At 48.2% G+C, this 13106-nt stretch overlaps 1 protein-coding gene across 1 annotated transcript in view; it reads left to right on the top strand.

Moving 5' to 3' along the window:
* LOC117551405 (CUB and sushi domain-containing protein 1-like) overlaps nt 1-13106 on the top strand; it is a gene marked incomplete at its 3' end in the record, with an annotated part of 111317 nt that overhangs the window by 31530 nt on the left and 66681 nt on the right. Inside the window, exon 3 of the mRNA XM_034224292.1 lies at nt 13081-13106. This exon is cut by the window's right edge and continues 169 nt beyond it. Coding sequence (XP_034080183.1) covers nt 13081-13106 — 26 coding nt within the window. The remainder of the gene's footprint in view (nt 1-13080) is intronic.

Below are 13106 nucleotides of genomic sequence, written 5' to 3' on the forward strand. Positions count from 1 at the left end.
CCAGTCAATATTCTTTGAGAACAAAGGACCTACACCGTCCCTTTTTCTCCGGATTAAAGACAGGTTGGTAACACTTTTTCTCTCAACGACGTACCTGTTACGAGCGGGTCCTCTCCACGCCACGAGGCGAACAAGATGGATGCCTCTCCCCCTCACACCAGAGGAGTCAGGGACTCGGAGGCTCGGTCATGCGGCTGCAGGTTGAAGATAGCAGGCACAGACTCACACCAGGTCTGCTCGTCCTGCCTCGGGCTGGAACACGCCCAGGAGGCTATCGACAACCCCGGCTCGTGCAGGCATTGTGCCCGTTTCACCCGAAAGAGCCTCCACCGACGGCTAGCACACCAAGCTAGCTTGTTGGAACAGGACTCCCTCATCTCCACTGATTCGCCGTTTGGCAATCAAGACACGGGGGTGTCCGCCGCAGAGACTGAGCCCCTCACTGTGTCGGTCTGGGGCTCACTAACAGCGGCAGCTGCGGAACCGGGATCCCACGCCGTGTCAGGCCGGGACCCGGTGGCGGCAAGAGACGCGGGAACGGAGCCCCACGCCTCACCAGGCGGGAGCTCCCGGCGAGACCTCACCATGGTCTCGCCCGCGGAGGATGTCCTGGAATTAGACTACATGGAGGACGAAGAGGACACCTCTGAGTTCCTCCTGTCTGATTCGGATGAGCAAGAAGAAGATATCTTCATGTCATCGGCTCAAACGGCAAAGCCGGGAGCGATGGCTGCTCTCCCGGGCGATAGCACACCAGCTTCGCCCTGTCTGAGCATGGACCTGCAGGCCGCGTGTCAGCGCGCTGCGTCCAGGCTAGACATCCCGTGGCCCGAAATGGCCAAGGAGACCACCAGGTCCCGTTACGAGGGGAAACATTCTCCCCAAGCAACGAGGACAAGGAGGCCACTCCTCCCGGTCTTCCCGGAGATGTTGGATGAGGTGTCGGTCTCGTGGAGGGACCGACCCTTTAGCAACAAGGCCCCAATCCAAGGTGCCTCCTCCCTAGACTGCGACGGTATGGAGAGGCTCGGCCTGCTCCGCATACCGCCGATGGAACTGCTGGTGGCAGCCAGCCTACCGAGGATGGGCCCGTCACGAAGCAGGAACCCCTAGCTGCCAGCGAAGGTGGACCGTTTCCAGTCGACCATGACTGAACGGTCCTACAGAGCCGCAGCATTGTCCGCCAGGGCTCTGAACGTTTCCTCACTGCTAACCGCATACCAAGCGGAGCTCTGTGAGGATATGTCGAGTAATCCTGGACCGGCCGTTCTGGACGAGTTGGCCGCGGTCACAGACATTTGTCTCCGTGTCCAACGCTGCGCCGTCCAGGCCACGGGCAAAACAATGGGGATCATGGTGGTGCAGGAAAGAGCTAGATGGCTCAACCTCACCAACCTCCCAGACCGGGAAAAGGAGGATAAGCTTGACATGCCCATCGTTCCCGAGGGGATTTTCGGCTCCGCTCTTGCCTCCATGCAGAGTCGAAAAAGAAGGAGGACGAGGCCCTCCACCTCTGCCTCCCTCGAAGGGCCCAGCCGCTGCCTTCGCAGCGGCAGCCCTTCGTCCAAGCTGCCCCGAACCCTGCTCGGTTCAAAATACCGAAAACGCAGAGGTCGCAGTCCGCCCCGAGTCCCCAGCCCAGGCAGGGGACGAGGGCGAGCTGGCCTAGAAAATCTCCGGTTCCGGCTGCAGCTCAGGCGCAGCCAACCCAGAATTTCGGCCAGCAGTGGAGGAAGAAGAAGCGAGCAGCGTGACAGCCCCTCCTTCTCCCCTCTGTGACAGAGCTGGAAGTCTACGGTTCCCCAGCTCTAAATGTGTTCCCGCTGCCTCGAGAGATGCCTCAACACCATCCTCAAGTCTGCATAAACACATGTCACACACTTATTGATTTTTCTGTCATAAAACATTTTCCGCTGACGCATCCAGGCTTCGAGCCAAGGGCGCAGCTCGAAAAAATGAAAAGAAAAACAATAAAAACCATAAACAGTCCGTCAACTGTTCCACTTCTGAGAGCAGCTACGGCCTCTCTCAAAGGGCGGACAATTGACGGGTCTGTGAAGGCACCACCGTCACGCGCATGCGCAGTGCCGGCTGGGGCCGTGAAGGCACCACCGTCACGCGCATGCGCAGTGCCGGCTGGGGCCGTGAAGGCACCACCGTCACGCGCATGCGCAGTGCCGGCTGGGGCCGTGAAGGCACCACCGTCACGCGCATGCGCAGTGCCGGCTGGGGTCGTGAAGGCACCACCGTCACGCGCATGCGCAGTGCCGGCTGGGGTCGTGAAGGCACCACCGTCACGCGCATGCGCAGTGCCGGCTGGGGTCGTGAAGGCACCACCGTCACGCGCATATGCAGTGCCGGCTGGGGTCGTGAAGGCACCACCGTCACGCACATGTGCAGTGCCGGCTGGGGCTGTGAAGGCACCACCGTCACGCGCATGCGCAGTGCCGGCTGGGGTCGTGAAGGCACCACCGTCACGCACATGCGCAGTGCCGGCTGGAGCTGTAAAGGCACCACCGTCACGCGCATGCGCAGTGCCGGCTGGGGTCGTGAAGGCACCACCGTCACGCGCATGCGCAGTGCCGGCTGGAGCTGTAAAGGCACCACCGTCACGCGCATGCGCAGTGCCGGCTGGGGTTGTGAAGGCACCACCGTCACGCGCATGCGCAGTGCCGGCTGGAGCCGTAAGGGCACCACCGCCACACGCATGCGCTGTGTCGGTGGGGATTGTCGAAATGGGGCACCACAGTGCTCAGACACTGGAGGGCCCCATAACACAACAAATAGAGACTCAGAGGGGAAGAGACGTGACATCTCAGCTGGCTCTAAGGAGCATACAGCGGGAGATGCTCACGATATCTGCTTGGGTTGAGGGCTCTGAACAAATATCTAAAAAGATATAAGTTCAGAATGCTCACTCACACATCTCTGCTGCGGCTCGTGCGACAAGACGACTGGTATACATCAGTCGACCTGAAAGATGCGTATTTTCACATCCCAGTATATTACCCACACAGGAAATATCTGAGATTCACATTTCAGGGGATCTGTTATGAATACAGAGTAATCCCCTTCGGTCTGTCTCTCAGTCCAAGGGTGTTTGTACGATGTACGGAAGCCGCGATAGCCCCGTTAAGACAACAGGGTATTCGCCTGGCGACCTACCTGGACGACTGGCTGCTTCTCGCACAGTCGGAGCAGGAGGCTGTTACGCAGACAAATGTCCTCGTAAAGCACCTGCTCAACCTGGGTTTCATAATAAACACAGAGAAGAGCATGTTGTGCCCCGCGCAGACTATACTCTTCCTGGGTTTACGCCTGAACTCGGTGCCCTTTTCAGCTCGCTTGTCAGCGGAAAGAGTGAAAGCTTTCAGAGCTTGTCTCGCTCTTTTCCAGCTGCGCAAACATGTTCTCTTCAGATCATGCCTGCGATTGCTGGGGCTCATGGCGTCAGCCATCCTGGTCGTACGACTGGGACGCTTACACATGAGGGAGTTTCAGCGCTGGGTGGCCGCCCTAAAACTAAACCCCGCGCCACAGTGATGGTTACTGTGAAATGCGTAATGGCACTGCGCCACTGGCTGCACCCGACTTTTCTAGTACGAGGTGTGCCTATGGGTGCTGTCCTTTCACGGAAAGTGGTCACCACGGACGCATGTCTGACAGGTTGGGGAGGTATTTATGAAGGTTGCCCGGTGAGGGGGTCTCTGGAGCAGAGACCTCCAGCGGGCGCACATAAATTACCTGGAGCTTTTAGCGGTGTTTCTCACCCTAAAACGCTTTCTGCCTTTCCTCAGGGGACATCACGTCCTCGTGAGGACAGACAATACGACCACAATATCATATATTAACCGCCAAGGGGGTTTGCGTTCTCTCCAGTTACACACACTGGCGCACAAACTGATCCTATGGAGCGGTAGACGTCTCCTCTCTCTGAGAGCGACGCACGTACCGGGAGTGATGAACCTCGGGGCAGATCTACTGTCCAGAGGTATACCACTTTATGCAGACTGGACTCTACATCCAAGGATTGTGAGCCAGCTGTGGGTGCGTTATGGCAGAGCCGCGGTGGATCTGTTCGCATCGAAAGACAACGCTCAGTGTCAGCTGTTCTTTTCGATGCGCGATCTAAATGCACCGTTAGGCGTGGATGCACTCGCGCACAATTGGCCCCCGGGCCTTCTGTACGCGTTCCCACCCCTGGCTCTGATACCCCCAACTCTGGCCAGAGTGAGAGAGCAACGCCACACACTTGTCCTGATAGCTCCGCACTGGCCAGCTATACTGGCTAGCGGAGATATATCAGCTGCTGTGCGGGCAGCCATGGCAGCTCCCACTACCTAGGGACATACTGTCCCAAGCGGGGGTGGCGATCTTTCACCCACACCCAGAGCGCTTGGCTCTATGGGCCTGGCCCGTGAGTGGTACAATCTGAATACAGTGTGACATGAAGCTGACCCTGGCAGCTGCCAAGCGAGCCAGTGGCACTCATGCACTATCTGTACAGTCTTCATGCACTCAGTTTGTCCCAGGGTAAACAGAGTGTGGTTGAAGCCCAACCCTGCCTTTATCTTAAGGCGGTTGGTTCAGGTACCACATTTGACATTGAGGCATCCTCCCCGCCACTGTATTCCTCCGGGGAACAGCGGCCGGATTTGCCGTGTCCAGCCCGTGCTTTACGCACGTACAGGGACAGATCAAGGGTGCTTCGTCATAATGACCAACCCCTTGTGTCCTGGGCTAACCCTTATAAGGGCAAGCCTGTTACTAAGCAACGGCTCTCCCACTGGTTTGTGGAAGCAATTGCTTTGGGGCCCATACGAGTCAGAGTTCGCAGGCACCCTCGGTTCCGCGAGCTCTTTCGACTCAGGGTCTGGCCGCATCCTGGGCTCATCCAAGACATTGGTACAGCGGCGAGCTGGTCCTCGCCGCTCATTTTTGTCCGCCTCTTAACAGGCTGGACGTTCTGCTCCCAGTGTGACTCAAGCAGTGGTGGGCACCTGGTTGAGTCAGAGCTCTACCTGTTAAGTTCTGGTTGGTTTGGTGATTTTCGAGATAAGCTCGTCTGACAATACGGGAGCTACAATTTCCCATAGTGAGACATCGAACGGAGTGTTATGAATGAGAACTATAGGTTACTTACGTAACCCCAGTTCTCAGAGTAACATGAAGTGAGATGTCTCACCAGACGGCCCTCCTTGCTATGGTGAAGCGAGAAGAGGTGCTTATTTTGAATGACGCATGCGTCGTGGCGCAAGCTACTTATAGGGGGTGAATTCCCTGACGCTGACGTCAAGATCACCAGCCAATCAGGATTGGCGTAATGAGATTGATGCTTCTGTTTGCTCCGCGATGAGGCGCATCCCATAGTGAGACATCTCACTTCATGTTACTCTGAGAACTGGGGTTACGTAAGTAACCTATAGTTTCCATAGCAACACACTGACCTGGCCTACGGCTGTGAAGGGCTGGAAGGGACAACCTCATCTGTCACACACACACACACACACACACACACACACACACACACACACACACACACACACACACACACACACACACACACACACACACACACACACACACACACACACACACACACACACACACACACACACACACACACACACACACACACACACACACACACACACACACACACACACACACACACACACACACACACACACACACACACACACACACACACACACACACACACACACACACACACACACACACACACACACACACACACACACACACACACACACACACACACACACACACACACACACACACACACACACACACACACATACACATACACATACACATACACAGACACAGACACACATATAGGGTTAAAAACAAAAACCCAAACAAATTGAAAGTTATTCCAGTTATGGAGGGTTATGCTTTAGGGACAAAAGTTCCCCCTCAGCCACACACAGACAGCTCAAACTGATATATTCTCATGCTAACCCTGACTCTTACTGAACCTTTGCTCACTAGCATGTGCATTAAAGATTCAAGGATTTTATTACCATATGCATCGTAGCTATACACTGAAAGAAAATATTAGGTCCCGAGCTCCTCCAACAATGCACCATATTAACAATATATACAATAATAATAAAACAATTTAAATAGTACAATACATTTGAATAAAATGGTGCAGTTGAAAGAAACATAATTAAATATTGTACAGTGAAATACAATGAACTATAACTATTAAAGGTCCCATGACATGGCCATTTCTACTGATCATAATTCCATTGTTGAGGTATACTAGAATACAGTGGCGAGCCGTGACTTTTATACCTAGGCCCTCTGACCCCCCCCTTCCCTCGAAAAAAAAGAAGAGTTACTAGGCTTGTTTGAGACAAGCGAGACCTGCGCAGACCTGCGCAGTTGCGATCAACGTCTTGCTAGTGGTTAGTCATTTTGTCCGACTTGCTCTGGAGGCCCGCCTACATGAGACGTTGAAATCTCGTGGGACAAAGACGCCCGCAGCCTTGAGAGCGAGGCGCGGCGAGGCGGCGCAGTTCCTCTCCACGGGCTGCGGAAGCGAAATGCTTGATGGGAAACGACTCGCTGGTATCTCGAGCTGAGCGCTCATTGGTGGTTTTTGCCCCGTGCTGCTGATGAAACTCTCCAATTGGCTCGGCAAAAGTTTGTTGTTGTTTTGTGTCAGTTTTACGTCGCCACATCCATTCCCATTTTTCATCATTGTTCCACAATATTTATCATCATGAAATTAATATCCATATATTTTATACTATACTTGCACTGCTTACCGTTTTCATACTTTATATATCTTAGCATATTCATACAAACTGTTCATACTGCTCACAGGCTGATATCTAGTGTATCCATACCCCTCACTGTTTATTCATCATTCAATTCATTCTATATTTTATTCTGTAGATTTTGTACATTACTTTTCACTTTACTGCTTGTTGCACTCCTGGTTAGAAGCTAAACTGCATTTCGTTGTCTCAGTACCTGTAATATGTGCAATAACAATCAAGTTGAATCTAATCTTGAGCAGGAACAAATGTATTTACTTAGTACATATCTGACATTAACGATTAAACACATGTGTGCATTCTTTATAAATGCAAACCGAGTCAAGCCAACTCAGGAGGTGGCGGTATGCACCTTAAAGTTGTTTGCAATCCGCCAAATAACCGAGAGAAGAAGAAGAAGAAGAAGGCGAAGAAGAAGATGAAGAAGAAGAAGCCGACTTGGAGCTGTCCGACTTCAGGCGAGCTTTTTGAGACCTCCCCCGGCTGCGATCGGCTACTCTCGTCTACTTTCGAGGCGAGCCGCAACGCGTCTCAAACAAGCCTATTACGTCTCAACGTAGACTTCAGCGGAATATCAAAACAGTGGTCCGGGGTGCAAAACGCATCAATGACAGCGACCCTCTACCACACAAAACAACATCATTTATATAAACACCTATCATGACAGGGCACCCACAGCCAAGTAGCAATTACAAATGAATTAAGTCGGCACGGCGGCCCGCATTGAAAATGACTTAGGCCTACCTTTGATGATCAAATCACTCAAACAGTCATTCAGCTGATCCTTTGCCACTCCAGTTTATCATTGTAACTCAATCTTGAAAATGACTCGGTTAATAATTTTGCAACGATGTCATCACTATCACTGAAGTGAGCCATCATGAACGAACTTATGCTAATCATAAATCTATCGATTAGATTTATGATTCAAAAATAATAAAACTAGGATCGACATGTGGATATTATCCGTCTGAACAAAACGTGCATTGATCTAACAGGTTCGTTTTCCACAGACCTTATTTCGAGCTATTTTCCAAAATCCTAAGGAGAAATCCCACTGCTTTCTGTCGAGGGAATCCGAGCGCAGCGTACTTCCGGGTTTTAGGACGCGTCACTGCACCACTTGCATAGAACTCACAGCGGGCGGAACTTATCATTAAGTCCGCGAAAATAAAGCCCGCCCATTTAGAGGGAAGATATGATTGGTCAATTGTACTGTCATTTGACATTACTCTCTCGTTGAGTTAGTATAGCGGGCCCTCTGTGAATCTACAGAGGGACCAACTATGGAGTCAGATTTGGGTCAATATTCTAGCGCGTAAAACAAGCTACTCACAGCGGAAAATGTGCTTTTACACGCGCATAAAATGACCCTCGCGCGCAGATTAAACCCCCGCGAGCGGCTCTGCGCTCGCTCGCGAGAGAGACAGCCCTCTTGCTTGCTCGCGGGAGTGTCAGCCTCGCGGAGTCTGTCTACGCGCGCGTGAAAAGTTTCTGGCACTTTGGGGCGGAGCCACTGGACTTTGATTGACAGCTGCCAGGAAATCCGGGGTTGCCAGGTTTGATAAATGCCTGAACTACCAAGAGCTGAGCAGTGACGGCAGCAAAATATAGGTGCGTACAGCAGACAGTAGCTAGCAGTTTTCGACGGACACAGCCCACTGAAAAATATATTGTTTTATATCAAATTAATGTATATTACATTACATTACATTGCATTTAGCTGACGCTTGTATCCAAAGCGACTTACAATAAGTACATTCGACCAGGAAGACACAAACTTGAAGAAAACAGAATCATATATATATATATATATATATATTAGCTGTACACTTTACGAATATAATAGTTTTTTATGGACAACTTTACCATTCAATCTCGTCCAACTGATTTTGCTGCCGTCACTGCTCGGCTCTTGGCAGTTCAGGCATTTATCAAACCTGGCAACCCCGGGTTTCCTGCCAGCTGTCAATCAAAGTCCAGTGGCTCCGCCCCAAAGTGCCAGAAACTTTTCACGCGCGCTTAGACAGACTCCGCGAGGCTGACACTCCCGCGAGCAAGCAAGAGGGCTGTCTCTCTCGCGAGCGAGCGCAGAGCCGCTCGCGGGGGTTTAATCTGCGCGCGAGGGTCATTTTATGCGCGTGTAAAAGCACATTTTCCGCTCGTGAGTAGCTTGTTTTACGCGCGAGAATATTGACCCAAATCTGACTCCATACGCTGGTGCCACAGAGATTTCATAAAGTGAAGGAGGTTTTCCTTCTATAAAACAGCTGTGGGCAGCAGATACTGTGAGTCACGGACAGGAATCCCTCAATTTAAATAAAACGAGGCCACGCTTTAGTAACTCGTGCGCACGCTTTAGTAACTCGAGAAAGTAAAACGTGGCCACGTTTTATTTATTTTTCTCTCTATGAACCCTCCAGGGCTCCGTAAAAATGTAACAACAAAAAAATCTAAAAAATAATATTTAATGTTTTCAAATATTATTTTTTTGAATATCTTAGGCCCTGACGGCTCGCCACTGCTAGAATAGATTTATATTGTTCAATTTTCCAAACTCACATTGATTTCTCATACAGCATCTCTGTATAGTATGTGTATTCACTCATGTCCTAAATGGCGTGTTGGAGCTCCTGACCCCCCCTCCCTATGAGCCCACTGTGCTCTGATTGGTCAGCTCTCCCACTCTGTTCTGATGAGTCTACCACTATGGTCTACCACCGTTACAGCGGAACATCGATGATTATGTGTTGCAATGGCGTTAGCAACCAGAAAATGACACCAGTAATGACAAACAGATGAGAATGCTGCGTGGGATCTGGGTGCCATGTGGGACGGCGGGACGTTGCGAGGCTCGCTGCTGCGAGGAGCGGACAGTGTGAGCTGGGTTCATTTCCTGCTTGCTGCGTGGGATCTGCGAGACAGCGAGACATCGCGAATGGGCGCGGGAAGGGGGGGATGCTGAGGGGGCTGCAGCACCCCCATCTGGGGCAGTATAGACAGGTATTTTCTGTGTTAGAGTTTTACTCTCTACAGGGTGTACTTTGAGGGTTTGTGACTTTGCAGACCGTTTACATGCAGAAAAAGCTACATAACACATAAGGGGACAGGTAATAACAAGAAAAGCATGACATGGGACCTTTAATGAATTAAAGGAAGCATATGGCTGACCATACACATACTGTGGCTACTGTGTGGTTCCCCCAGTAACACACTTTTGATTTCAATTTATACAATTTAGTGTTTTTTTATCACTGTATGTTGTACACAAATCTAGTTACATAAAATTATTCAATGTTGTACTTTGGTTTTCTGAACGATTCATGCATAAAGAAATCAGGTTTTAAGAGATAATGTGAAGCCTACATTGTCCTCAGGGCACTTTATGAGCACACAACAGTTCCTTGTAGACATCTGACCATGTTTTGAACTCCTATTATTCCATAAAATGAAAGCACTCTTTTTTCGTGAAATAACCCCGAATGACCTTGACCTGCAAATTGTTTAAATAAATAAAATAAGGAACGAAGGAGTCATCCAAAATTAACTAATCAAAAATAATTATGATGCTGCATACAATTGCAAGCAGCTAATGTATGAGGTGGAGCTAAAAGAGGTTACTGATCAAAGTACTGTGCACATAGCCAGTAATAATCTCTCAATCTGCATGGTAAATAAATTGCAGTTGCCAAAATAATACTGATTATTGATGTCAAATAAAAAAAAGCTGTTATTAATTTGTAATCTGAATTTGTCGTAAAAACAAATCACTTACTGACTTGTTATTATTACTACGAACATTGTAGACTAAGGGCCAACAATTAAGAGGTGGTGGCCAAATACCAATGTGTTTAATGTATTCCTTTTATCTTTCTTGTTGAATAAAGAAATACAAATAACAGTATTGTTTAATTAAGGTGTAGTATTTATTCCATCAAATTTAAACTGTAAGTTGTTTGGCAAGTTAAATATACTTTCTTTCAGCACCAGGAACTGTCCATACTAAACAGCCCCATGGTGCAGAACAAGTCGCTGTATCTGATTTTATTTTTCAGAGTATTCTTCAGTGTAATTCTCTGTAGAATTTCCTTATAATAGAAACCGTACATTTCTGAAACATGACTTAAAGTTGAAGTAGCTGAAAAAGGGAGTGTCGGGGGTCTGGGGAACTCAAATCCCCTTAAATACAGCTACTGTATAAAGTAAATGAATATAAAGTAGTTCATGAGTGGGAGTTTTCAGCTGTCATGTCTTTTCATAATGTATGTACTGTATTTTAAATCCATCCTACATTCCCACTGCAGGTTTTGCACATATACTGTAACCAAAATAGCATAATTCAAAAGTGTAATCTCAGCAAACCAGACTACTTGCTCACTTTTTGTTGTGATAGCTGAAAAGAAAACAACACTTTGTAGCCTAATTCTGAATGGTTTCTCAAAAATGCAGCTGTCGTTAAGTATGGATACTCGTCAACGATGTATCCTTCCAAAATACTCCCTGATTGTTTCAGACATCAGACTAAATGAGGGAATACCTTTGTGTATGAAGCTGGTTTGTTAAACAATAGCAGCCTGGCAGACAGAGCACTGTGCAGTCACATAAGTGTGACTAACAACCTGGCTCAGACACAGGATTCCTTTCATTCTTTACCCACTTCTTCCCATCCTTCAGCCACTGCCTTTCCCTTGGATTTTGATTTTGGTTATGTCTCACCTTGTTAAAACAAAGCAGGCAGCACGATCAGCTGAGTGTGAGTAACTTGCGTATGATGCATGACTTCATTCCATCCAAATAATGAGTCAATTAGTGTGATTTATACATGTTTAGGGCTAGCTGCAATTAGTTCCCCTATCTCTTTTCCTGTATGACTAGAGTTACAGTATTTCCCCTTTCCTGTATCCTCCTTCTCTCCCTCCATCATCCTATCGCTAGTATTACACTCCTCTTTCTCATCTCTCCTGTCTGCCTCTTCATCATGATCCTTTCTTTTTTTATCATCTTCCTCTCCCCTCTTTTTCTCTGCCCCCTCCCCACCCTTCCCTCTTTCTCTCTGTCCTAGTTCTCAGGGTCTCATGGTGAAGCTTTGTCTAATTACCATGCTGGCGTTTAATTGGAACAGCATCCACAAACACACAGATTGACTGACTGAATGCCCCTTACGTGTACACACTGCACTGTGCATGCACACACACGCACACACAAGAATTAGCCATTTGGATACACATTACACACACACAGTACACACCCAGCAAGTTAACATGCTCCAGTTAAACAAATACACACAGCATACACCGGGGTCAGATGCGGTGGAGTGCGTCCAGGTTGTACTACAGCCACGGAGCCGATGCCCCGTCTGTAGAGCTAAGGCGAGTTGGCTACAGTCATAGATTGATTTTGGCTTAATATACCATGAGCTGCCTGTAGCTACTCCCACTGTAGAGCTATGTCATCCAACTACTGGCGACAGCAGATGCACACTGGAGACAAAAAGCTTGCCAGAAGACTAAATACTACACGTTTTGGAATATTTTTTAATTCTGGAAAACCAAACATAATTATCTTTCTTAATTCATGTTGTTTATTCTGATGTTAGTATTTGGTCAGCGTTCACTGCAGTAATTTCAGAATAGGAATAATGCACATCTATCTCAGTGTAAATATTCTGATCTATATTTGACATGTTAGCATTGGTGTGAATCCTCACATAGTGTACCACAAGAATCAAAAAAATCTTATTGAAATTAAACATGTGCCTAAGAAGAAACTAAACAATACTTATGTATTTTCATTCATACATTTCCATGTTACAGTACACAGAATGTCATTCTCCTGTAAAGTATTTCATATTTCATTGTTGAATATTGCATTGTTGAAGGAGCCCAGCATTTAAGATGTAGTGCTTACAACCACGCTGCAGCTGTTGTGCATATGACAATAAAGCCTTTGAATCTTAAGTCTCTTCAGCCATGTGCAAATTACCCAAATGAGAAAATCTGAGAAGCAAGAATCAGTCTTTGATTAAACATGCTGTAAGCCGAGTGACACTTGGTTATTGATTTGATTTAAGGGGTAATCGTCCACAAAGTTCGGTAGAGCTCCTGAAGGATATATTGACACCAAAACAGCAACACATATACATCTGATAAGATGTCTGTTGTTGTTGTTGATATGCTTGTGTTTTGTAGAGGTCAAGGGGTTATTTTTATATGCTATGTATGGTTTAACAAAAGGAGTAATTCTGTCTGTTTTCTTCTTTCTGTTTCAGTCCTGCCCAGCCATACGTGTGGCACC

The sequence above is a fragment of the Gymnodraco acuticeps genome, unplaced genomic scaffold, assembly GCF_902827175.1.
Source record: "Gymnodraco acuticeps unplaced genomic scaffold, fGymAcu1.1, whole genome shotgun sequence".
Lineage (NCBI taxonomy): Eukaryota > Metazoa > Chordata > Actinopteri > Perciformes > Bathydraconidae > Gymnodraco > Gymnodraco acuticeps.